General features: G+C 45.8%; 1 protein-coding gene across 3 annotated transcripts in view; it reads left to right on the top strand.

Moving 5' to 3' along the window:
- Window positions 1-5,833: 5,833 nt before the first annotated feature.
- Window positions 5,834-24,735, top strand: part of rftn1b (raftlin, lipid raft linker 1b) — a 137,740-nt gene continuing 118,838 nt past the window's right edge. For all 3 annotated transcript variants that reach the window (XR_520162.1, XM_008281171.1, XM_008281170.1), the window contains exons 1-2: window positions 5,834-6,265; window positions 22,641-22,823. Coding sequence is in view for 2 of the 3 variants with exons in the window: in XM_008281171.1 (XP_008279393.1) it covers window positions 22,676-22,823 (148 nt within the window). In the remaining variant the exon portion in view is untranslated. The remainder of the gene's footprint in view (window positions 6,266-22,640; window positions 22,824-24,735) is intronic.

Below are 24,735 nucleotides of genomic sequence, written 5' to 3'. Positions count from 1 at the left end.
CTTATGATAAAATGTGGAACATGCAAACCGTTGCATTGCTTCTGGAGCCAGAGCCCTGAAACAAGCAGCATGTGTTCATAAGTAGCTCATATGTACAGTTAACACTGCAAACAATCGACAGATAAACCTAGTCCGGGATCGTGGTCTGAACCGGCGCTGGGCCCAGATTGTTTGCTAATGTGAGGCACTTAAAGATCCAATCGGAAACCTCCCAAACTGCTAATCAGGGTTCAACACTGTTGACGGTCAGGAGTTAAATCTGGGTGGATACGACGGCCACAGAAGAGCCCAAAGCAGCACGAACCTTCCAGCCTTCAATGTTAACTCATAATAAACTAATGGTTAAATTCTCACCTCCGGTTCTCGCTGGAGAAAAGACGAATCATGTTGCACTTGCTTATTGTTGAACCTTGTGTTTTGTTTTATTCTCAATGCAAAGTGTCATTAACATGACAGCGAGCTTCGGCTCCACAGCGTCTGTATTGTTCTCATCTGCTTCCCCGTGAGGTCACATGAGGTGGTGCACCAGCCATCCTCATATCCTGCACCATTATTTTTCAGTCTGCGTCTGACATCGGAGAGAAGAATATCTGAGAGTTTTCTTCTTATGTGCACGATGCCATCAGATTTCAAAATGCACTGCATGAACTAACCAGTTTTATGCTTCCTCTCTAGGAGCTGATAAGACCTGGTTCCTGTCATCTCAGTAAACACAGCGCTGCAGAATTTACATCCTAACGTGTGTTTTTATTTGTACGCAGTGCTGCAGATAAACCGTTTGTGGTTTAAGTAGCGAAACGTTTTGCAACATCTCCAGGATTCATGTTGCTGGAGCGTGAGAAGGCAGCAGGAGTCGACAACATCACACGAGTCCAGTTACAGGTTGAATTTAAAGAACTTCTACATCCAATCACAACATGTCTGTTCAGAAAAAAAATCTGATAATGCACAAACCAATTAGGCAAATCCCAAAAATAAAAGTCTGCTCCAGAGGCCGAATGCGGTGGATCTAAAAGAGAGACCAAACACTACAAACTATCACTGCTGAGTGCTGATGCCGACTTTCTGCAGCTTAATATTCTGGTTTACTGTGCAGGTGATTCTGATTTACTGTTTGAGGCATTTCCATGTCACCAAGCTCAGAATGTGGAGTTTTGAGCAATAATAAAAAAAAAAGGGAATACTCATGTTCAAAATGATATGCATCATATGGGACATCATTATGCTTCATGATCACCTACCAGCTACTAATTAGTGAAACACAGGATCACACAAGAGAGAAAGAATTTACATTTACAGTCAAAACCAGAAGAATTTACCGGTTGGTACGACATGTTATTGATTACGCTGATGCTGTCTATATACATATATCTATTTATATTAATATTGCATCTAATTCTCTCTGATCATTTGTTTTCAGGTGTGTGTGTAGAAGTCATTGTTTTTTTCTTTACAAATTGTTTAATTGGCTGCAGCCTTAACGTGTTTCCTTGAAGTGTCCGTCCTATCTGAACACGTCTCTGGTCTTAGATCTTCACATCCACTCAGACATACACGATCATCAGAAATGAGGCTTTAGGAATAATCTTGACCTGTTTCTGAGATCTGTTACCTGTTTCTGCTGCTTATTGTTTCAACCTGTCTATGCTGCAGCTTTTATTATATATAATATATATGAGCTCGTAGCTTCTTCTTCAGCTGGAGTCGAGGCCGTCGGTATCGGTGGCGTGTTTTCAGGACTCCTTTAAAAATAAGATGCAGCCTCTCCAGGGTCTGAATCAATTCAAAGTAACGCATAAATGAAAAAAAGGCAGCATTCATTCAGTCAAAGCCACTGGAGACAAAAATCTATCCCCACAGCGAACACCGGGGGGCGCTCTGTAGTCACAGAGCAGCTGATTAAGACGCTGGAGACGGAAAACAATTGGATGAAACAACAACAGACGCAGTCAGTGAACACATTGAGGTTATTCTGTCTGTCGGCCGCTCATGTAAGACCGACGCCTCCACAAACAGCCGGCGTGCTCGCTGCGCTCGGCTGCCCGTCTTTACAATTATTTGCCCCATTTCAGTTGTCTTCCAGCGCCCCGGTGGGAACGTGACCTCTGCAGACGTTTCAGCGGCAAGGTTGAGTTTCCCGCCGAGTCACGGGACGTTAAACACGACTAATTTGCAGCAGAACAATAAATCCACGGACGTGTAAAGATGTGAAGATGACATCATGTAAATGTCATCTTACTCATTATGTTGTTTTACACTTTTAAATCACGTCGACAATTACGCTGTGGGTGATCATTAGTGCCATTCAAGTCTCAGTGCCAGTCAGAGCGGCTCCGGCGCTCTGGCACCTGTTTGATTTCATTCAGTTTAAACCAGTCGAGCATCCACCCAGCACTCACAGCTGCTTTTCATTCCAGCTTCCAGTCTCTCCGCGGCGCTTCACGGATACGATTTGCCAGAATGACCCCTTGAACCTTTTTCATGTGCGGAAAAATGCCCTTCCAAAATCAGCCGCGCATTGCCCAGATCTGGAAACGCGTTGGCAGCTCTCGGCTTTGGAGAAGGGTGATTAAAATCTAATGGGGCTCCTGATGTGACAGCAAACAGAGGCAGGATATCTCCATCTTTAAAAGAGACGTATCATTAATTTGCGGCCTGGAGTAAGATTCTCATAGCGGCGCACAATGAGGGCTCCCCGGAAAAAAGAATCCGCTGTCGGGCTAAAAATGACTTTGAGAAGAGCCCAATGTCAGGATCACATTGTGGAGGCCTCCGTCTGATGACAGCACGGCCGGCTCTTCACCAGTAATAATGGCAGCGCATCAAAAAGCCAGTCTTCCCTTTGTCTCCCCTCATATTCAGACTCGTCTCAACCTGCCATTCACAGTTTGTTTCTGACAAGCACTGATTAAGTCGTTCAGCTGAGTTTCTTAGAGAGATTACAGGATTTCTAAATAACTTGGCGACACAGAGCCATCGTTTTACACTTTTTCACATTGCTCTCACACTCTTAATTAATTACTTGCTTTCTCATGAATTAATTAAAGAAATATTAATTGTCAGGCTCATATTGGTCCTTTGGGGGGCGACTCTGCACGACAGCAAGCATGATCATCCCAAGCAGAATAAACTCTCTGTACATTTATTTCACATTTCTGATAAACTGAAATGTTTAATATGCAAATGAAACCTCAACAGACAAACCTGGTTAGGAAATATATTCTCTTATATCATTTTGGTCCTTGTGATCTACCTTTGGCACGACCTGGACCTCTTTAATGGGCACCAGAATCCCTCCATGCAGGAGAAACGCTGTGCAGATGTTGCAGACTGACAAAACCAGGATTTCCAGTAAAGCTAGCAGCACCTGAGTCAGGCTGCTTCCAGCTAAATGCTAATATATTCATGTTTAGTAGGTAAACAGTAACTCTCAGCAGGGTTTAACATTTACTCATTAGCACAAAACAAGGATGTTCAATGTCATTAGTGGGGCGAGTGTTTCCTTACTTTCTGCACGTTGCTATCTTGGTCTGCTTCTACTGCACGGCTCTTATGAAAGAGGGACGAGGTCATCACGACCAGATGACGGCACAAGATGAAAACTCAACAGAGCTATTAGGATTCATTTGCTGCCGATCATGAAGCGCTGCACAACATTTCGCTGCAGTCCGTCCAGCAGCTGTTCAGAGGTTTCGGGGCAGAGCTGTGGTGCATCAGACCGACAGACAGGCAGCAGAAAACAACAGCAGCTGTGTGCTGCTGCGTAAACGCCACTCTTTCTTCATAACCGCCTCGACATCCTTGAGAAACAGATGCTGAGGCCTGGTGAAGGAGTCGCCGCTGCAAAAGATCCTCATCCAGCATCGATTCAGAACCAGTGACCAGACACCTGGAGGAATCCCCCCCACAGAGCCCAGAACCTGCCTCCCTCCTGCCCTCAGTCCTGAATAACCAAAGACAGGATGCGGTCTACGGGTTGAATGATGTGTTTTGTTGTTTTCAGGGCTGATCCCTGTAGATAGAATCAAGGAAACCAAGAGCTGCTATTTAGGATGTTTCTAGATGACACAAACTGCAGCACAAACCTTTGGTAAAATGTCCTTGTTGTTGTTTTCATGTGTTTAATTAAAAGACGGCGTTTCAACAGTTGTCCTTCAGTGTCTATCGGCTGAAGTCCAGATAAGTGCTATGGATGGACCCTGCTCAGGGAGTGGTGGCTACAGACAGACGGAGGCAGCAGAACCTAGAAATACATTAAATTATGGTTTAAAAAAAAAACAACAAGCTTGATACCTGAAAAATACTGACTGAGTCAGCTGGGATAGACTCCGCCCCCCATGACCCTGGTGAGGATTAAGGAGTAATAATAATAATAATAATAATAACTTTATTTATAGAGCACTTTTCATACAGAAATGTAGCACAAAGTGCTTTCCAGTAGAGATGATGGATGGATGGATGGATGAATGGAGGTAACTTTTACTGATTTCCCTTCATTCATTCATTCATTCATTCATCATTCATTCCACCCGTCTGGATCCAGTCCAGCCCAATGCGCCTCCTTCTCAACACAAAGGTCAGTGTGTCACATAAAACATGAGTCTCTGTAGTAACATGTTCTTCCTTCTGCCCATGACCTGCAGCAGCTTTATGTTTTGTCCATGTGGGGGCAGCACAAACAAGCTTTGAACACACCACTGACACTGAGGTGGATATGAGCAAACTGTTTAACAGTTAGCACACATTTAAAGTCCCACTCAGTGGAAAATATTCTCTTTGTCTCAACTCTGTTTCAACTTCCACCAAACTCCTGAGGGAAATATGCGCTGCAGCGTTTTCACCAGCATCTGGTGGTGAGAAGGTACCATGCAGTGGCTTCATCAGTGACATGAGAGCAGTGAGAGTGAACCAGTTATCCAGATCACATGACCACGCTGTCTAAAGAAAACAGATATTAAATTACTTAAAACTAGGGGAGAAAAACATCTTCATTTACTGTACCCATCCATAAATGTTAAGATTTTCAGAGTTGAATGAAACTTCTGCCCTCAACGAGACGTGTTTACCCACAGCGAGGATGCTCTGCACCAACTAGAACCTACGTTGTTGTTGTTGTTGTTGTTGTTGTTGTTGTGGTGGTGGTGGGCTGGAAATCACAGTTTATGTATCAGCTGTTCCTCCAGAGCGGTGGTCCCTCATACAAACCGGCTTAAATAATGAATACGGAGCTATAGGGGGTCCTGACCCGGACGTATTAAATATGCATAACCACTACAGAGGCGAGGAGGCGAAGTGCTGAGGATCACACACTCGCATGCATATTCAACGAGCCCCTCGCTTTAGTTATTTATTTGTTTATTTAGCCAAACTTATCAAACTCCTGCTGAACGTATGCGAGTATCGACTATGTGGCACAGCTGCTTTCTTTCTACTTCTCCCTCTCAAACTAACTATTGATTGCTATTTCTGTCCGCCCACCTTTCTTAAGTCCTTTCCTCCCTAAACAACGCCCACCCACTCTTCCTCCCTCGCCTCCCTAACTCTGGTATTTCCCAGTGAAGCCCCCTTTCCCCCCCCTCCACCTCCCCCTCTATCATCTCCTCCTCCTCCTCCTCCTCCTCCTCCCTCTTCCTCTCTCTCCCCCCGTCCTCTCCTCAGATGGATTCTTCAGTCAGTCGTGTGGAACTGGTGCGGCTGCCGGAGAGCCAGACTCTGAGGCAGGAGGCTGTTGTGAGCAGACGCTGGGTCAGAGCGCTCAGTAGCTTCAGACAATCACAGGGGAGCGAGAGGAAGGCTCAGAGAGAGAGCAGCACACAGAGAGATAAGCTGAAAACAGAGGGAGAGACAGGGGAGGGAGGTGAATATGTGACAGGATGTGGTTTCCCTGAGCTTGCAGAACACTGGTATACAGGCATACTTTGAGCATGACCTAAACACACCGAGCGTACAAGTGTGTTTGAGCTCCGTGAGGTGGTGAGGGGGGAAGACGAAGCAGAACCGCTGGAGCTGCTGCTGCTGCTGCTGCTGAGCCGACAGACGCTCTGGTTTCTCTGCTGCCCGCCCGCCTGCCTGTCGGAGGATTGTGTTTCCTTTAAGCCAGCCAGCTCCACGGCAGCCTCGGCCAGCTTGTCGGACAGGATCTGAACCCGTCCTCCATCCTCTCGCTGTGATTTCCTCCCTCAGAGTAGAATGCGATTCTCTGCTGGAAGCTCCGGTCCGGTTGCTGTGTCCGAGCAGTGAACTTTTCCACCAGATTGTCGAACAGGTAAGTTTGCTTCCTGCTACCAGCGTGTGAATGAATGTGAACTTCCAAACAGATGTGCTGCTGTACTCGCGCCTGCTCCCCTTGGACGTCGGCCACCGTAAACTTGGACCGCGCGGCGGCGATTGTTGCTGTTGATTTATTAGACACGAGTTTGGCGTTTGAGCTGTGAATCCACCGCTACCACACGCATGTTCGCTCATTCACACGGCTCACGCACACGCCGGGCGTTGATGATGCACATCAGCAGGGTTCTGACGTCCACCTGGACCCGGCCACAGAGCTGACAGGACGGACAGCCGAGCTGCTGTACGTACGGAGGGCTGGAAGTCTGGGCTTCCCCGCGTGATGCTCTGTGCGGCGTGCGCGCTGCTGCATCCGTGTCTGTCTGTACATGTGGATGTTTACACGCCTAGACTATGTGCTCACGAGTTCATCCAAGCATGCGTGCATGTGTGAGAGGAGGAGGAGGCTGAGAGGGGAAAAACAAGCTGAGGGATGGCAGGAGGTGAAGGAAGGGCGGCGGTGAGGAGAGGGGGTGAAGGAAGACCAGGGCATGAGAGAAAGGAAAAGCCGGGAGGGGAGGGGGAGAAACATGTGTGTGTGTGTGTGTGTGTGTGTGTGTGTGTGTGTGTGTGTGCAGGGGAGAGAGAGAGAGAAAGTGAATGAGAGAGCTCAATCTCACTGAACTGCTGTTAATTAGTTCCAGCTGGTGAGTTGTGGAGCGTCGGGCTGCGTTAACTCTACAGCGTCGGCGGGTCAGGAGTTCTGTCTCAGTGTGTCTGAGTGACGCACACACACACACACACACACACACACACACACACACACACACACACACACACACACACACACACACACACACACACACTACTGTAGTGAGCTCCCTCCACACCAGTGTTTCCATGATGATGTACTTTTATGCACATTTTGAAGTATTGCATTAGAAAAAGTTTAAAAACAAAAAACCAGTCCCTAGTCTTTGTGCCTGATCGATGAGTTTTTGTTTTTTATTAATCACAGGAGATGAAGCACCATTTTCAAATAACTGCTGATCAATCAACTCTGTTTTCAGCCTCTTTCATCGTCTTCGCCTCCAAAAAGCCGACATGAAAGAATAACTCGGTCTGTGATTGAAAACGATCCCTGAAGACGTGTTTTTCTCTCATCGATGGCCAAAGTTTAGTTTGATTGTTCTTCTTCAGGTTTTGTGTCTGGCTTCTTCTTCTACTCTGGATATTAGCGCCATGCAGAGCGTCGTCTACACTGCCACCTTCTGGCAACACGCTAAGTTCATTCACTTCAAAGCAGATTATGAAAATTCACATTTTCTTTTTTCCCATTTCTGACATTTTAAAAACTTAGAAGATACTGTATATTGACATTTCCGAACCCATACACCTTAACCACTAACACTAAAGCCGAACTTAATCCTAACCTAAACCCAAAATCTTAATCCCCAAACGAAGACCGATAAAGAAGCGTCTCTATCGTCCTCAAAGCACCAAAATGTCCTCACTGTGAAGGTTTCAAAGTAAAATTCGAAGCATAGAAACACAGAAATACACTCACACGAGAACGTTTGTAAAAGAATTAGTCAAAGGACGACAACATTGTTCAGAAGAAGCCACTTGGATGAAACGGCTTCAAGGAACAAAAAGACAAGTGTGGTGGCTTTTTCTCTTATGGTTACTATGAACTAGTTCAGTGGTAGTTAAATGTAGTTAAACTGGTAAAACCGCTGCTTGTATCAACACCACTGTCCAACACCGACTTCACAAAATATACCAGTCGCACACAAACCCACATATACACACACACAAACACACACAAACCCACACAAACACACACAAACCCACACATGCCCACATGTCAAGTGTGAACATCAGAGGCTAAATGAGCTGTGGATGTATACATAACGTGCAACGAACACATGGAGCACCGCACATGTGAGCGAGCTCACGAGCTGCACCGTATACATGACATGAGCACATAAACACAGGCGCACACATGCATTGTTAACACACACACACACACACACACACACACACACACACACACACACACACACACAGCTCCATATGGACTCGTACGCCGGCCACTCTGCTCGGCGGCTGTTGGAAATGTGGAAGCGATTGTGGTTCGGGTTATGATGTCACATTGAAAATGGAGCATTACTCTGAAACGAGTGTTTCCTTAAAGGGTTAATTCACCCAAACTGCACGACAACATGTGCGCTCGCCGACTAGCAGAGATCTGTAACTGTGCGGATACGTTTGGTTTAGATTGTCCCGATTTGGAGACTCGTGCCTCCTGTTGGTTGTACATCATGCTTGATTGATTTCTAGTGATTAAAAAGAATTTATTGATGCTTTATAAATCAACTGCACATATATGCCATTAATAAGTACGGCGTGTGGGTTGCCAGGTTGGCCGGTGTTTACCCTCTTGCGTGACATTTGCTGTGTCGTTGGTGGACGTCTTGATTCCATTCTCACATGTGTAAAGGTGAACACACCTTTACCTGCTCATGCTTTTATATCATTACGTGTAAAAATGCGTTCGTCTGAATTTAATATCAGGCTAAACTAAACACCTGATTATCTTCCAACATTACGGGGTCGTAATGGGACCAGACTCCCTCTTTCTGTCCTCCTGAGCTCCAGTGCAACGATGCTAACTGGACAACACTGACCAGTGCAGCTTCTTGGCCAGTGTGGACAAGACGAATGCTTACAGCGATCAATGACTCCTTCAGTGTAAACGACACGTGTAATCTGAGTAGCGTGTACAGGTTCTTGTCCTTTAATAATCGAGACCTGACGGATTGTTGTAAAAAAGAAGAAGAAGACGAAGAAGACGAAGAAGGAGAAAAAGGCTTCCACTAATGATTTAGTAACATTTAGAATTGCAAATGTCTCCCTAACCTTTGGTGACAGCTTATTAGAAGGTGTCTAACGACTCTTCATTAATGACTTTATCAACATTTGTTCTGCAGAATTGATGTTTTTTTTTTAAAAGTCAGATTCATTAACCTTTATTGATAATTTACTAACATTTATAACTGCAGATTTATGACCTTTATTAATGATTTAATATCATTACCCAAGGATATCTCAAACCTTCCATAATGAAAAAAACCTGAGGGCTAAATACCACTGGAGGTAAGAGGAAATATGTGGCGAGTCCTTTAAATCAGCCAAACACTGGATTCCTAAACGCTCATCACCGACACATGTAAGCTGCCTGTTACAGCACACAGACAGATTTTTCTTTCTCTCAGCCGTCAGTTTGTGTATTTTCTGAAGCTGAGCTGATTTTCTTTTAGCAAACATGTATTTTAATCAACTTATGTTTGCTATCTGATCCGAGCACACACAGAATCCCCCCGTGGGGCGTGAAATTTCATTAAGGTAATTGCCGCTGGTTGGTTTGAAGCGTAATGCGTCCTCGTCTCCGCTCAGTATGTATAGACAAACACCCACAGACTGACACAACAAAACACCAGAACAGTTCTACTCAGAAATCCAGTAAGTGGGGCTGGTCTAATTGAAAGCCAGTTATGTTTAAACCAAGCTAATTTCATTCCACTGTGGTTTCATGTGCTTGATGCCAGAGAGAAACTCAAACAATTAGATTCAGTGCATTGTGAAGTACAGTCCATAGATGATCGGATCCTTAACAATCCTAAACCTGCTATCCGACAGGTTTTTAGGAACAGAACCCATAAAAACAGCCTTAACATAGCGACAGCCTTGGATTGTGACTCCGACATGACATTTAATGTCACCAATCAGGATGACGGCGTATTATCTGACTGAACAATCCCACAGATTGGCTACGTTCACACTGCAGGACTTGATGCTCAATGAGGATTTCTTTGTGACTTCCTTCACGTTTCCACTTCAATGCGACTTGTATGTGATCTGCTGTGTGAACTTCATACGACCCAAAAGTGTCCCGCATGCGCAGAAGAGGACACGACGACGTCACACGCAGCGAGCGTGCTCAGTGTTTATGGAAGTAAACATGGATGGTAACGGTGGAGCGTATCTGCCACTCCCCCGCCGCCACCGATGGAGGAAACAGAAGTGTGAGCGCTAACTAAACTAGCATCAGCAGCCAAGTACTGCCTGTGTGTTCTGGACACTTCCACCCTGTCAGAGCGCTGCCCCGGGGTGGAAGTGTCCCCCGACCGCACAGAATGTTCTGATATTCATCATTAACTGGGCCTGAACATCCAGAGAGCAGAAAGTTCTACTGGGACCAGCCCTACTAGTTATTATAACAACTATGAACAATAATGAACAACTAATGAGCCTTCCAGCATCAAGCCCTCCTCGTATCTGGACCTCCGTCTGGACAATCCCACAGCCTTGATATCCGACATAGAAGAAGGTTTTATGTTTAGTGTCGGGTCATCGAGTCATGACTGTACATGTTCGGGATGTGATCCCAGAGAAAGATGCTGGAAGGTGATTTCTAGCCTAAAAACACAAGAATTAGATAATGACAGAAGTATCCATCCTTTAAAGGTACTCAGTACTTTATTCTAAGTGTTTTAATATTTTGGCACGTTTTGGACACATAAGCATGTAATCTATTGAACATAAATCAGAATTAGCAGGACTGTAATGTGACCTTTATGTGGTGAACATGGCTGGAGGATGTGCTGGTAGATAAGCCGTCCTCATGACAGGGTGTCATCTTGATTGCAGGCCCAGCTGGAAGTCTCTCATCTTTTCTCTCTGAAATGTTTGGTTACAAGATTTTGGGCGAAGATTATTTTCCCTCACTGCACTGCAAGGTGACAGTGATCATGCTTTTGAAGGTACAAAGTTATTCAAGCCTCTGGCTTCGCCTCAGACCTGAGACGGCATATTAGGATGAACCCTCCAGGCGAGACGGGAAACACAAAAGCCAATATTCAGCCGGTTGTCGTAGCTCAGACTCAAAGCAAAGAAGACGAAAAACAACACCCCCCTCTCTGGATATTTCTATAAGGCAAATTGACTCCTGTTGTAATGGGTGGTCAAGAAAATTGCAGCGGTATTGATTGGGTAATGTCCAACATGGACACGTCGATAGGGTGTCTGAAAATCTAAGAACTTAGCTTCGGCTGGCTTTAATAAAAAATGACCTGCCTGGAGCAAGTTCACAGAAAGCAATGAGTCACTCACGGGAAATCTCCTCAAACCCTCCGTGTTTTAGAGGAAAATAGGAAAAGGGGGCAACCGAAGCATTTTTCTATTTTTAACCAGGTATTTTTTCCTCTCTTGGTTCTTGAAATGACAAACAATCCTCCGTTCGTTATGTTTCTTTGGCTTCTGCTCAGAAAACAACCGTGACGGCTTTTGTGCAGGTTTGAGTCGAGATAATGTTTTATTTTCGCTTTTCGCTTGTAGAGAAATTGTAAAAACCTCAGCGTGGATGGATTATGCAGAACAAATCAAACTCATGACTGTCAGAGAGGAGAGGAGGGAAAGTGGAGTGCCTGGTCCTGTAGAGCAGAGCAGAGACGAGAGCTTGTAGCGACCAGAGAAAAAAGGGGAAAGAAAATCTGACAATGAACGAGAGGTTGAGAAAGATTGGTGCCTATTCTTCTGCTGGGAAGGGAATAGTCATAGAGGGGCTGGTTCCCATGGCAATAGCTGCCTGGATGAGTGTGTGCGCGGGTATTTGTGTGGACGGACTGTAACCGGGCCTTGAGGCAGTGAGGAGACGGGCTTGGCCAAGGCTGTAGCGACCCGCAGAAAACACTCGGTGAGCCTTGAAACAGCAGCGAGTCTCAGACAGACACTATTGTTTATCCGCCTGTTCTTTCTGCCTCACTCATCACCCATCATCTTCCAGCTTTTTTTTTTTTCCTTCCACCGCTGCACGCTTGCCATTATGTGCCGTCCTTGGGCATTCAAAGCAAATATAACAAATTCAGTGAGTTGAAAAAGCAATTCCACCTTTGGCACCCACGGCCTCCTTGTTGAGAATGAGTAAGGACTTAGATGTGGAGATGTCTGCAGCCTTCTCACTGCAGAAATCTGTTTTTTTATTTTGGTGAGGGGCGCTCATAATGCACACAAACGCTATTCTTGAAGTTTAATTGCCTTTTAAACAGCAACGTATTAACTGGAATATTTTTGAGCAGCCTGGAGCAGAGGACTGAAGTCAAGCCTGGCTTAGCCTCTGTTCCTCCTGCTCCGGTAACTCAACGCTACCTCCCATTCGGCACCGAGGAGCTCTTTCATCGGCTTTTCTAAAAGACTGGAGCGTGTTTGTGGGTTTGTGTTGTTTACTCCAAGATAAATCAGTGTTGACTAGAAATTAAAACCTTTGTTATTCTAAAGTCCCTTTGCAGTCGTTAATTAAACAGCTAAGAGCTCGTTTCTGCAAATCAAAGTTACACATTTAGAAGATTTCAGAACCGCGCCGCTGCTTCCGACGGGCCGATCCGTGCTGTCAGTGCAAACGCTGTTAAACCGCTCGACGCGACACAAGTTGGAACGCCATCCATTATCCATCATCTCTACACCTTAATCCTCACTATAGGGTCATGGGGGGTGGAGTCTATCCCAGCTGAGTCAGGGTGAAGGCAGGTTCACCTGGACAGGTAACCAGTCTATCACAGGGCTACACTTAGAGACAGACAACCAAGCACACTCACATTCACACCTACGGACAATTTACAATCACCAATTAACCTCAGCATGTTTCTGGACTGTGGGAGGAAGCCGGAGAACCCGGAGAGAACCCACGCTGCACGGGGAGAACATGGAGACTCCACGCAGGAAGATCCCGGGTGTCCTCACCGGGACGCCAACCGGCGACCTTCTAGCTGTGAGGCGCTAACGGTGCTAACCACCGAGACACCTGCAGCCCTAAATGCAGCCGTTCACGTTCAATTGGGACGCCGGTTCTGGAGAAGAACATTGGTCCAGAAAGTCCCACGACAGGATTGATTCTTAGGTTTGGTTTTATATAAAATCCTGGAAGTCTGAATCTGTGTTTCTCAGACTGTCATCAGTGATGGAGCTCACTGTCTTGTAGCGTCTAAAAAACACCATTAAGACGTGTTAATAGGACAAAAAACTAAATACAGGTCCGCCTAAAGTCTAGCAGCACAGCAGGATGGTACCTCTGCACCGATGAACACTGAATAAAAACTCTCCTAAAGTGTTTATTCCCATTTTTTTTTTTATCTATAATTTCTAAACATTTACTGGAACTGAACTTCATCAGCCGAAGCTAAAGAGCTTCTTTATCTTTTGCTTCCTTTTGAAGTAAAATCAGTTTATTCAAAATTGATTTTACTTCTTTATCTAACGTGCATCAAGGTGAGTCTTCATCTATTTATGTGATTTATTACTGTTTTTCATTGCTAATAATATTCCTTCTTGCCTTGAAAAGTAAAACGTTGAGACTGTTGATGTAAAAACAAGCGTTTGCTCCTCGTTCTGAGACTCTCCCCCAGAACTACTGAACTCAGTATTAAATCCTGCGTGTCCTGCCCTTAAACTAACTCCAGCCCCTCGGCTCGGCCCCGGATTTACCTCCTCTGTCAAGCAGCGACACTTCACCCACAATGGTTTTGAAATTATGAGAAAAGGCGGCGAAAACATTTGAGCTCTTTATTCCTGGAGGACAGCACACAGCCTCCCTCTGAACCTGACACCATAAAAGCAATTGTCTGGTCAGATTTATGGCGGACTGGAACCTAAACAAGCATCAAATTGTAGCGTCGCATTTGTGCCTTTGTGACGGGCAGAAATTATAAAAACAATGGTTGGTTCTGAATGTGGACTTAAAGGCTCCATAATCTGCAAGCAGCAGGCAGCGCACGCCTGTTCAGAACCGCACCGCTGCCCGAGGTGTGGAAAGGAGGGAAATTAGTCACCAAAAACCTACGAATATCACATTAACCCCGTGCAGTCTGCGCCGCTGACAGACCCAATCAGCTCATAGTTACAGCAGCAACAGGTCTCCTACAAAAGTCCTGTTTTTACACAAATATGCTAAAATAAGAAGCAGCAAAGCTCAGGTGGAAAACACACAGAACACACTAGTGCTACAAAGATGAAGTTGTTTTTTGGTCTGTTCTCTGCTCGCTTTGTGATTTTTGTTTTTCTTTTGCTTTGCACATAAAAACAGCTGCAAAGTCTGAACCAGGAAGCTGATGAAATGCTGTGGTGGACCAGCTTGTTCATTGCTTTGTTGTATTTTATTTAATTTTGCTTTAACACCAAAACTACTAAACTGGGTTTAGGAGAGATGATGGTTTGGGTTAAAATAGACCAAACACGAACCACGAGACTCTAGCTCCTGAAAACAACGTGAGCATCTCCAGTTCTTCAGCGTGTTCTGTGACAATAATACTGAGGACCAACACGTTTGGGTGTGAGACCGGCTATAAAATATCTCTACGTTAGCGATGGCCCGATGCCATCTCAGAGTTTGGGATTGGAGCCAATCAACAGCATCTCTGGCTTTACGTTCACACCACGGCGTGTTCTGTTAAATCAATCAGAACAAAAGGGTCCAGAATCATCTCTGGTCAGCTGCCACTTAAAGAAGAAACACGGCTTCAGGTTTAGAAAGATCTGATTTCCTCAGGCTTCGATCATCATATGTGCTCATAACCGGACATTTGTTTGTGAATGACGACAGTGGATACCAGGACCGATCACCTGATGGACTGATGCCTGCAGGGTTCCACCTTACAGACGTCTAAACAAGTCGCTTCACAGCTGAGCATCAGAGTCCTCTGGTGTCTCTGTGTACTTCAAAGTAATTTGGCGTTCACTGAAACCTGGCTGAGCAGCAACGACAGGGACAGTTCTAGGCGGCTCTGGGACCAATGAGGCTCGACCGTGACAGTCAGCTGACAGGGAATCCCAGGAAGTCCACGTCCACCCTGAAGCAGAGGCAGCTTCAGACCACATCATGACTCACATCCTCTGACTCTCCAAAAGCCGTCCTTGGCGATTTTATGAATCTATTTGTGTTTTATTTTCTATTGTGTTTATTTTTTGGATGTCTTTATATCACATACTCAGTGAGCTTCTGAACTGCCTCTAGGGGATTTGAATTGAACTGATCTGAGCTGAATGTTTCTACCAGCTCCTGTGTCCACTCCAACACAGACACACAGTGACGAACACGTCAGGAAGAAGCAGCTTCTGCTGCTGTAAACAGCTGTACACAGATTTACGGCAGCCAGGTTGCTGCAGAGCATGAAACCTGCTCCCTGATTACTCACATGACCTCATTTCTGTGAGGAACTTGGCTATTTAAGGGCATGTAAACACTGTAGGTCCTTGTCTTTAAAGGACTGTGCCATCCTTAAAGGTCACAGCGTTAACATCCTGCCTCGCTGTCAAATGTTATTTTTCCTCCCGTCGTTTCCATATTCTCTGTTTTCAGTTGAGGATTCAAGGTGGCAAGGTCAGAGGAAAGGAAGGAGGAAAGGGAAGAGCAGGGGATTTCCAACCTCAACAGGCTGAAGCCGTTTGTGATACAAGGCTGCTGGACTTTCCTCACAACAGGTTGCATCTTTCCCCAAAAACAACCTTTTCTGTTTCTCTGTCGCCACCTCTGTGGTAAAATTCAGGCGACTTAAACCGGACTGCGGCGCCAAAACGGACCCACGCCGCTCGTAGAGGGGCGTGGGTCCGGTTTGGCGCGAACGCCGGCGTCTGTGTGGAAACGTTGCAGACCAGCTGAGATGTGATTTCAAACGCTGAGCGGCTCACGGCGAACCGTCAGGAAACCACGGCTCTCATATGTAGGCTACACGCGATGTACGGCTAATTTGGTAACCATGGCAACACCTACGCGTGTCAGCACACGAGTAAAGGGATTTTCTCTGAGACCAAAAAAACGATTTAGACCAGAAGTGTGTTGAGCGTGTGTCCTACTTATCTGTTCTGACAGCTCCTCTGCAAAAACCTAACGGCCTCACGCTACCTGTAAGAATGACAGCTTAGAAAGTCTTCTCTCTTCTATCTGTGGGCTCTATTTATATACGGGATCACGTATGTATGAGGGGCAGATGCAGCCCTGATTAAATATGCATTGGAGGAACGTATACAACTAAGTACATCCACTCAAGTGCACATTCAAGTAATCCTGTGAGTATTTCCATTTCATTCAACTTTAAATTTCTACTGAACAGCATCACAGAAGTATTGTAGTTTCTACTCCACTACATTTGTCTGGTACTTTCACATATTTACTACAGTTTCTGTCCAATGAAACTTCTCCAAATGTGTTGGTTTTAAATGACAAATTAAACAATTAAGAGTTCTTTAATGAGTCAATTGTCCTACTTCTTAAGTCTCTGAAACTCAGGTCAGTCTTTAAGAACACACTTGAATGTGTTCTAGTTATCCAGATGGTTTTCTCCTGACTAGATCCTTGCTTGTGTTGTATCTGCTCTCAGATGTACGTCGCTTTGGACGACAGCGTCTGCTGGATGAACCTGTAGGACTGTAAAACTAGCCTAAAGCTAACAGGCTACAGAAGAAAAACTTGATGAATTTCAGAACCCATTGTTGACTGTTGGAGAACCTACAGGAGCTAAACTCAGACCCACTGACCCGCAGCATGTTGCTTCCAGACTTGTTTCTGGACTCGCTAAGCGACGGCTGTCTGCATGTTGCTCCAGACGATCCAATCCTGTGAGGCTGCTCGTCAGGAAAAGCATAAACTCGAGCCGCTTGAAGCGTTTCAGCCGACCGCCGCGGCTCTTTCTTTTCATGTGAAGTCAGTCTGGTCCTCTCATTTTCGCGACGGTCTCTGCAGCCACTCGGCTTTGGAGAGCCCTCGACAGTCCTCCTCACAATAAACCACGGATGGTACTGGACCAGCAGTATCCATCACCCAACACAGCCAGCGCTCCACTTTACTTGTCAGATTAAAAAGATCAAAAGTCAGAAAAAGGCAAAGAGGCAGAGGGAGATAAAGCATGAGACGGCGAGAAAGGAAGAGAGCAGGCTTAAAAGGGAGACTACATGGAGAAGAACACAAGAACACAGCGTCCTAATTAATGTCTTCCTCCATTAATCCACTCTGAAGCTTCCCATGCTGCTGGGTTTGATCTCAGCACGTTACTATCAAAGCCGTGTAACGTGGTGCTGTAATGTGGGGAACATCCCAGTCAGACAGCATTAAAACAATCGTTCAGCGCCGTCGCTAATGCTCTGATATGTGTGAGCTGAACACGGGAGCTTCTGTGCGATCATCTGCCACGTTGACGGACCGTTTTTTAATTAGAACAACAGTTTAAACTCTGCGAGACAACATTTTTACATTACCAGAGGATCAAATGACGACCGACGGCTGTTGTTTGTTGTGACAAATTCACAAAGTCTTTCTAAAGTCTGCGGCTCCACGAGGCTTCTTCAGCCTTGGCTGGCTCGCTGCTTTACTGCTGTGGTTCAACAGGCCAGACAAACAAGGCTAGCAATGAGCGTCTGATGGCAACAGGATGCTTCAGGTCTGATAAACCAACAGTCCAGCAAAGAAGCTTAAACAAGGCAGCAGTTAGAGAAAGCCGAGCACTTCCCTCAGGAGGTGGTGGAGCCCAAACCAGAGCTGAAAGGAGCTCAGATATCTGACTAGGATTCATCAGGAAGGGCTTTGAATGTCTGCGTAACATGACTGTTGTTTGCAAAGACTTCAGCTGACTAACAGCTCTGTGGGGTGATGACAGAGCTGTTCTAGCTGAAAACTTTGTCGCTATAGAAGTTTCTTTTCAGTCGATGTGGACAGTTGCTGATCATTTTTTAAAGGTCAACTTCTAATGCAGACCAGAAGAAAACAAATCAAGCTGCATAGATAACCGTTTTGTCCGTGTACCCGTACCGCTATGTGGGTTTTGCATGATTGTAAAATGCAAAACACAAAAACAAAATGACAAAAAAAGCAAATACACATAAAAGTAAATAAGGTTAAAGAGATGATCTCGCTTTAAATAAAGACAGTAAGTCAAACCCAGAGGTGAAGCGTCCTGTGCAGCCCAACGTCCGGTCACACGGTGAGCGTTGGTGTTTTCTGATGGTGAAGCTCATCTCCACCCATCAGGGAGGTCTGCAGGTGTGGACGAGGCTCAGGCTGCTCTCTGTGGACTAGCACACCTTAAAGGCAACGAAACATTCGTGGTTTGCGTCTGATGCATTTAACTATTGAATAACCTATCAGACGTGTCCTTGTTGCTATCGATGAAGCGTCTATCGCCTGTACACGTCGCTTTACTGCACAGGCCTTAGTGATCATGTGTCAGCGGAGTTCTTCTTCCCCCAAAGTGGCTTAAAAAAATCAATTGAATGAGCTTTAATAATGCGTCAAGTCCCCGGAGAGGCAACAGCTAAGACCCCGGCGATCTGTAAGAGCACAGGAAGCCTTGGCCTGACAAAGTGCTGCTGATTGACACGTGGAAAGCACAGCAGGGGAAGACGAGCATCTCCCTGATGTTGGCCATCGCCTTCAGCTCGCTACAAAGTGCTGTGGGATGTTTTGGTTGTAGGGGCCAAAGCTAAGTGCATCCCAGATAAAACAAAGCATCTGAACGTCAATCTGGGCTTATGAGGAGGGAATCTCATCGAATAAAACCTCTTATCAAATAAAACCTCAAAGTGCCATTAGCCAGAGACAAAAGATAGAACAAAATGGCAAGAGGATCGTTGCTAATTCAGCAAAAGTGAAATCAATGGCCCTCTTCCTGTGTTTTCCACTGCTGCCCAGCATCTGTCTGCCCCGGAAAGCTCCCCAACTCGCTGCCTGTCGATCTCAGACCGTGGTGGAGGTGAACGGGGGGAAGGCAACCGCCCGGAGCCGCCGACTCAGCCGACAAATCATCCCACATTTGGGTTCAACTCTAAAAATACTCGAGCTCGCCTTCACCTCACATCGCCTCGTCTCCGGTCTCAAGGAGCTATGCAAATACGAGCACCTCCATTTTTTATCCTCCTCCACTTTGTTTTGCGTTCACACTCCTCCCACAGCCCCCCTCTCCTCCCCGTCCTATTGTTCCCACCACCTCCTCTCCATCTCCTGTAGACTACATGACAGAGGCTTGCCTTCCCTCTTGTTGCTGCCTCTCTCTCCAGGGTCGGGGAGAAATGATAAAAGCTATTTACAAGTAACTGAAGGCAACAGTGGAAATCCAAGACTTGGAAAAATTCAAGCTTTTTTTCTTTTTTTTCCGTCTCTCCTCTGTTTTCTTTGATGGCGGAGTCATTTGTGATGCTGCGCGCTGAACTGCAGCAGTCCTGAGTGACAATTTAAGGGGGGACTGAAGCGCTTTTAGGGACTCTGACTACACCAGTTTCTGCAGATTGTGTTTGGCTTTTTTTGTTCTTGAAGCAGAAGCGAGACGGCCGTCCTGCTTGGCACGTGCTGAGGGCCAAAGACTCAACACCTGAGTACATCTCAAACACGCTGAAGCCATTTAGAAGGCGTCTGAAGCTCTGAACACACAAACGGAGAGGGCGGCATTAATCACCGGTCCGTCCGCCTGCGGTCCATTTCTGAGAGCTGTTGCAAGGCTTACAGAGATATGATTGTGATACACGTTGAGATTCACAAAGCCCAACAAAGACATTCGTGTCGGTGCCACTGGAAACACCGGCTTTCATGACAGCCGTAATGAATCTCCTGCTTCATCTCTCACTCTTTCTCTGCCTGCTCCCTTGTCGTATGCTGATCACCCCTTTTCTATTCAACAGACTCTAATTGCACACTCTTTTTCTCTCCGGACTCTACTTGCCATGCATTACCCAACCCCCTCCCCTCCCTCCACTGTTCAGACGAACAATCTCCAAGCCGGCCACCCCCATTTCCTCTTTCTCCCTTGATTGATTCTCACCTTTTCCATTCTTGCCGTTCACCTCATTAACAGAGCCCCCGTCTGCTCGTTTCCTATTTCGCTTCCCACTCTTTCCTACATCCGAGCCCCCCCCCCCCCCCACCTCCGCCCCGCCTCACTTCCTGTCCTGCCGTCTCTGAAGCGACGGCCGACTCGGATTCTGCCAAGGCCCCGCGACGTTCTGTAATTAGACGGCAGCATAATAGAGTAACGGAGAGGGTTCCTCATCAGCCGAGGTGGATGGGGAGGGCACCGCTGCCACCCATCCATCCAGCCATCCATCCATCCTTGAGTTTAATCAGTGGCACACAATAGGATGTCACCTGCTCCCAGATGCAGCCGCCGGAGAGAGGCAGTGGCGCTGTCACAACCCATTTGGGGTGAGGCGGCGTCCATCGTAGCGGCTCTTTAAGGCCTCCCTCTTTAAGGCCGCGGTTGTCTCTGTTAATTTGCTCTCTGTGGGAACGAGGGGACCCCGTGAAAAATGAAGCTCATTTAGTTGTGTTTTCTTATTTATTCACAGATGTTTATCCAGCGTGTTCTTCTTTATTGGTTTCCCGTCTAAAATCCCCGAGGAGTCGTGGATATCCGGGCGCATGAACATAGGTTTTCATTTGCGTGTCTGTACAGTCCCGAATGTCGCAGACAGGTTAATCCAGCCCTCGCTCGGTCCGACCCGGAGAGGGGAACGTCAGCAAGTCTGCACACTTAAACCCTGGACTTAGTCCACTTCTGAGGGACTTTACTTAAGAATTTCCAATTTATGTTGTTTTATACGGTTCAGATTTCAGACAACATACTTTTGCTCAATGTACACGCTAAATGTCCTCATTAAAGGATCACATGGACGGTGCTGCTGGTTCTGGCATCGGCTGTCATATGTAACCGTTTACTGTGAAGCTTATATTAACTTGGAATTTACTTTTGGCACTAAAGTGAACGTGTGGCGTCCCCTCAAAAACGGTCCAACGTGGCACCGAGCACGTACAGATAATCACACAAACAGTAAGGATTTCAGCCCCCGGGCTTCTGCAGTCTGAAGAAAACATACCAAGATTAAATCAGTAACAGCTCCGTAGTCCTGAGGCCTAAATGGACCCGTCTGAGCTCTGTGGATTAAAACCATCGTCCTAATCAGGCTTCCTGTGCCCATCATCACACCAGAGTGGAATCTGGAAACATCAAGCCACGTTCACGGCTTTTTTACATCCACCTTCTCAAAACTGTAAATAAAAAGTGAGCCACAGTCTTATAGCAGCGAGTCAGTGACGATGATGCTGATGAAGCTTCTGCAGCTCGGCCAAATCTCATGCAACTAAAATAAACAACAATGTTACATCCATTTGAGTCACATTAGTGATGGACAGCAGATAAACTTCAGTTATCTGGAGAGCTTTGAAGAGCCACGTAATAATAATATATGCAACCTGGTCATGCAAGCAGGGCTGCCAGAGGTAAGAGTTAATCATTTTAAAAGGCACATTATATTTATAAGGGAAGGAGACTTACTCTGTGATTTAGATGTTAAACATCATTATCATGTGATAATAATGTCATGCAGATGGAAATGTGGCACAAAAAGTGCTTCAAAAATCAAACCACACAGAATGCCTCCACATTCATTGTTATGCAAAAATGTAAATTAAGTTGTTGTCAGAGAAATAAAAGTTGCCGTTATTTACAGCCCAACCTCGACAGAAACACAACAATAGTGGCTGATTGTTTAAGGACCTGCTCATACATCCAACCACAGACAACATGGATGTGGAGGACTTCCTGTTGTACTGCTTTCTGGTCCAGTCTGACCACATACGTGTCCAGTACATCGACGTCTGCGCATTCAGGAACATGCATAGCGGGCGCCCTTGTAGTGCTGTCACAACAGATTGGAGGGAACACAGACAGAGTCTCATATACACCTGTTGATAACAACATTTATGTCATTCAGACCCATGCGTACCCCTCACGTACTTACAAAAAGTTTAACACGAGCCTAAAACTATTGGTTCACGAGGGTTTTTGATAGCTGTTAAGCTGCTGTCAGTCCTTTTCGACTGGACGGGGCTCTGGCTTTGGTAACCAGGAGCATGGAGGAGGAGCTTAATGCAGATATGAAAAGAGTCTATTTTAACCAAAAGCATTGTATGTCCCAAAACTGTAAGTTGGAGTTTCAATGCTCAAACCGAACCAAGTAGTTCAGATGTTTAAACCAAACCCCAGATCGACTGAAGCCTAAAATGGGAAGTAAAAACCAGCCACTGCCACAGCTGCTGCCTCCTCCTGAAGTGGGTTTTGTTGTTCTCCATACACTCATATGTCATTCTACAAATCACTTTCTCTGTTGTTTCGGTTCGTGGACATTGTGGTGTTTGTTTTATCAAGAATTATTGCTGCTGTTTTTATGTACACGAAGGCTCCTGACGTGTCTTTCACCTCCACTGCCACAAATCCATGTCTAATTAATCCCTCCTCATTAAGACACTGAAGCCTCGTCTGTGTGTCTGGTTGGTCTGGCAGGTCTGTGCACAGAGTGACCGGCTAACTGTGGAGTCATGGGCTGCGGGCTGCGCAAGATGAAACCGACGTCGGAGGATAACAGTCCGGGGAAGATTTACTCCACCCTGAAGAGACCACAGGTGGAGACCAAGGTGGGCGTGGCCTACACGTACCGCTACCTGGACTTCCTGATCGGCAAAGACGGTAAGGCAGACCTCGACCCACCTGCTGTGGTTGTCATTTGCAGGCAATGCAATTGATTTTCTCTTTGTTTTTGACCCGAGCCCTGATGCTGTAAGTCTTAGGAGCCAGTTGTTAGCTCCAATATTTAGCACAGAGATCCAGAAGTCTGTGCACAGAAATCACTCTATTGATCAGTAATCCCCACAGCGCCCTTTAGCAGATATGTTATGTTCACTTTGTGCTGCGGGGTCGTAAAAATCTAAATTACAGCCCCTTCCACATGCACAGCTGAAATGATATGAATAGCTCTCGGCTTGTGCTGCATCATATCGCTGCGTGATAAGGCGTCGGCGCGCCTCGCAAGTTTGGCGAGGGCTCATCTGCACCGCAATATACGGCTGTGTGCAGTGTGTAGGGTTTAACTGAATAATGCTACCTCCAGCGCCATTAATCTGTCTGCTCCCCTCCCAAAACGCCATCACACCAGCAGAAAAAACATTAAGGATTTAAATGCAAAAGAAATCTATCATTGGTGGTATAAGAGCACGCTGGCTGTAATTTTCATCAGGATTTTCTTGTAATGACTGAGTGTTAATTAGCGCTTGTTCTCTGTATGGCAGCATCCATTATAATTTCTTTTCTGACAATTAGTCAGTCATGCTTTGGCGTTGCACTAATGATATAGAACTTTCCAGACCAATCCGTGTCAAACATCCTGCTGGCGGTCATCAATTATGAGTGGTGGAGTCCAACCCGCTAGCAGGGGATGCAAACAAAGTAAAAGGTGACCCGCTTCGTTCAAGGTCGCAGGTTTGGTCCTCGCAAAACTATTTCAGTGAGTTTCAGCCGGCCTGAGTGGCTCTGCACAGCCGAGTGAGCCGGAAACAAACCGAGACGCTGACGATGAAAACGGTGTTGACGGTCAAACAGATTCTGAGGCTTTACAAAGACGGCATTCCTCCCACCGACACACACAGAGCGGCGGCCGGCAGAGTCCCCTCCTCGCCTTCCTCTCCTCATTGGGAGGTGTTTATGAGATGGGAGGTGGGTGTTGCTTCCTGAGGCGCACAGACTCAACTTCATGGCTTCTTTGTGTGTCTGGGGAGGAGCGCTCGTGTGTTTTTATGTCGCGTCTGAAGCTCTAAAGGACCAGATTTCTATCAGCGGTCTGCAAGTAAACCTCTGATCAGTGGAGGAGGGTAAACTTTAATCTGATTTATATCCTGAAATGAGCTAAAATGATCCCAATCACATAAATCATTTTTTTAAAAAAGAATAAAAGAGAGTCACTAACAGCTTCTTGTGCAAAGGACTGAGGATTTGTTTGGTTTTTTGCATTTCTTTAAACAAAACATAGAATACAGTGACTTGATTTTAAAGAAAAAAAGAATAAAACTTAATTTTCCAGACAGAACCTAAAGTCACAGATCCAACAACTCTTTCCATTTGCACAGCTTGTGGTTTTAAAAAAAACAGAAGTGTAATTTTGCAAATTTTTTGAAAAGCTTTCTAAACCTGGCAGCAGGTTTTTGGGACACGTAGGTTGAAAGGAGGTTGAAGTACGTCTCTGCAGAGCTGCTTTTTGGCCACAGCGGGCAGCTATTTTCAGTGATTAAGCTGTTTTTCTCAGGAGGTGGTGAAGTCAAAGAACAGGCCTGGAAGACAGTGAATGGAGGTGGCCGCTAACAAATAATTTCATAACTGCTGGAAGTGCAAATAACAGCAATTATTTCCTCGCAGGTTCTCCACAATGTTGCTCCGACAATCCTCAAGTGGCAAAAGCCTGTTATGTTGGGTTCAATAAATGTGGTTAAATGTAGGAAAAGGCAACTTTTGTCTTTATATGGCGACTCCCAGAGAACGTCTTTCACACACATCCTCCATGTTCTGACACGTTTACTGTCACACCAATAAGATGTTTGCTTTGAATCTC

This window comes from Stegastes partitus, unplaced genomic scaffold, assembly GCF_000690725.1.
Source record: "Stegastes partitus isolate 25-593 unplaced genomic scaffold, Stegastes_partitus-1.0.2 Scaffold225, whole genome shotgun sequence".
NCBI lineage: Eukaryota > Metazoa > Chordata > Actinopteri > Pomacentridae > Stegastes > Stegastes partitus.
This window is presented reverse-complemented; position numbering and strand designations above follow the sequence as displayed.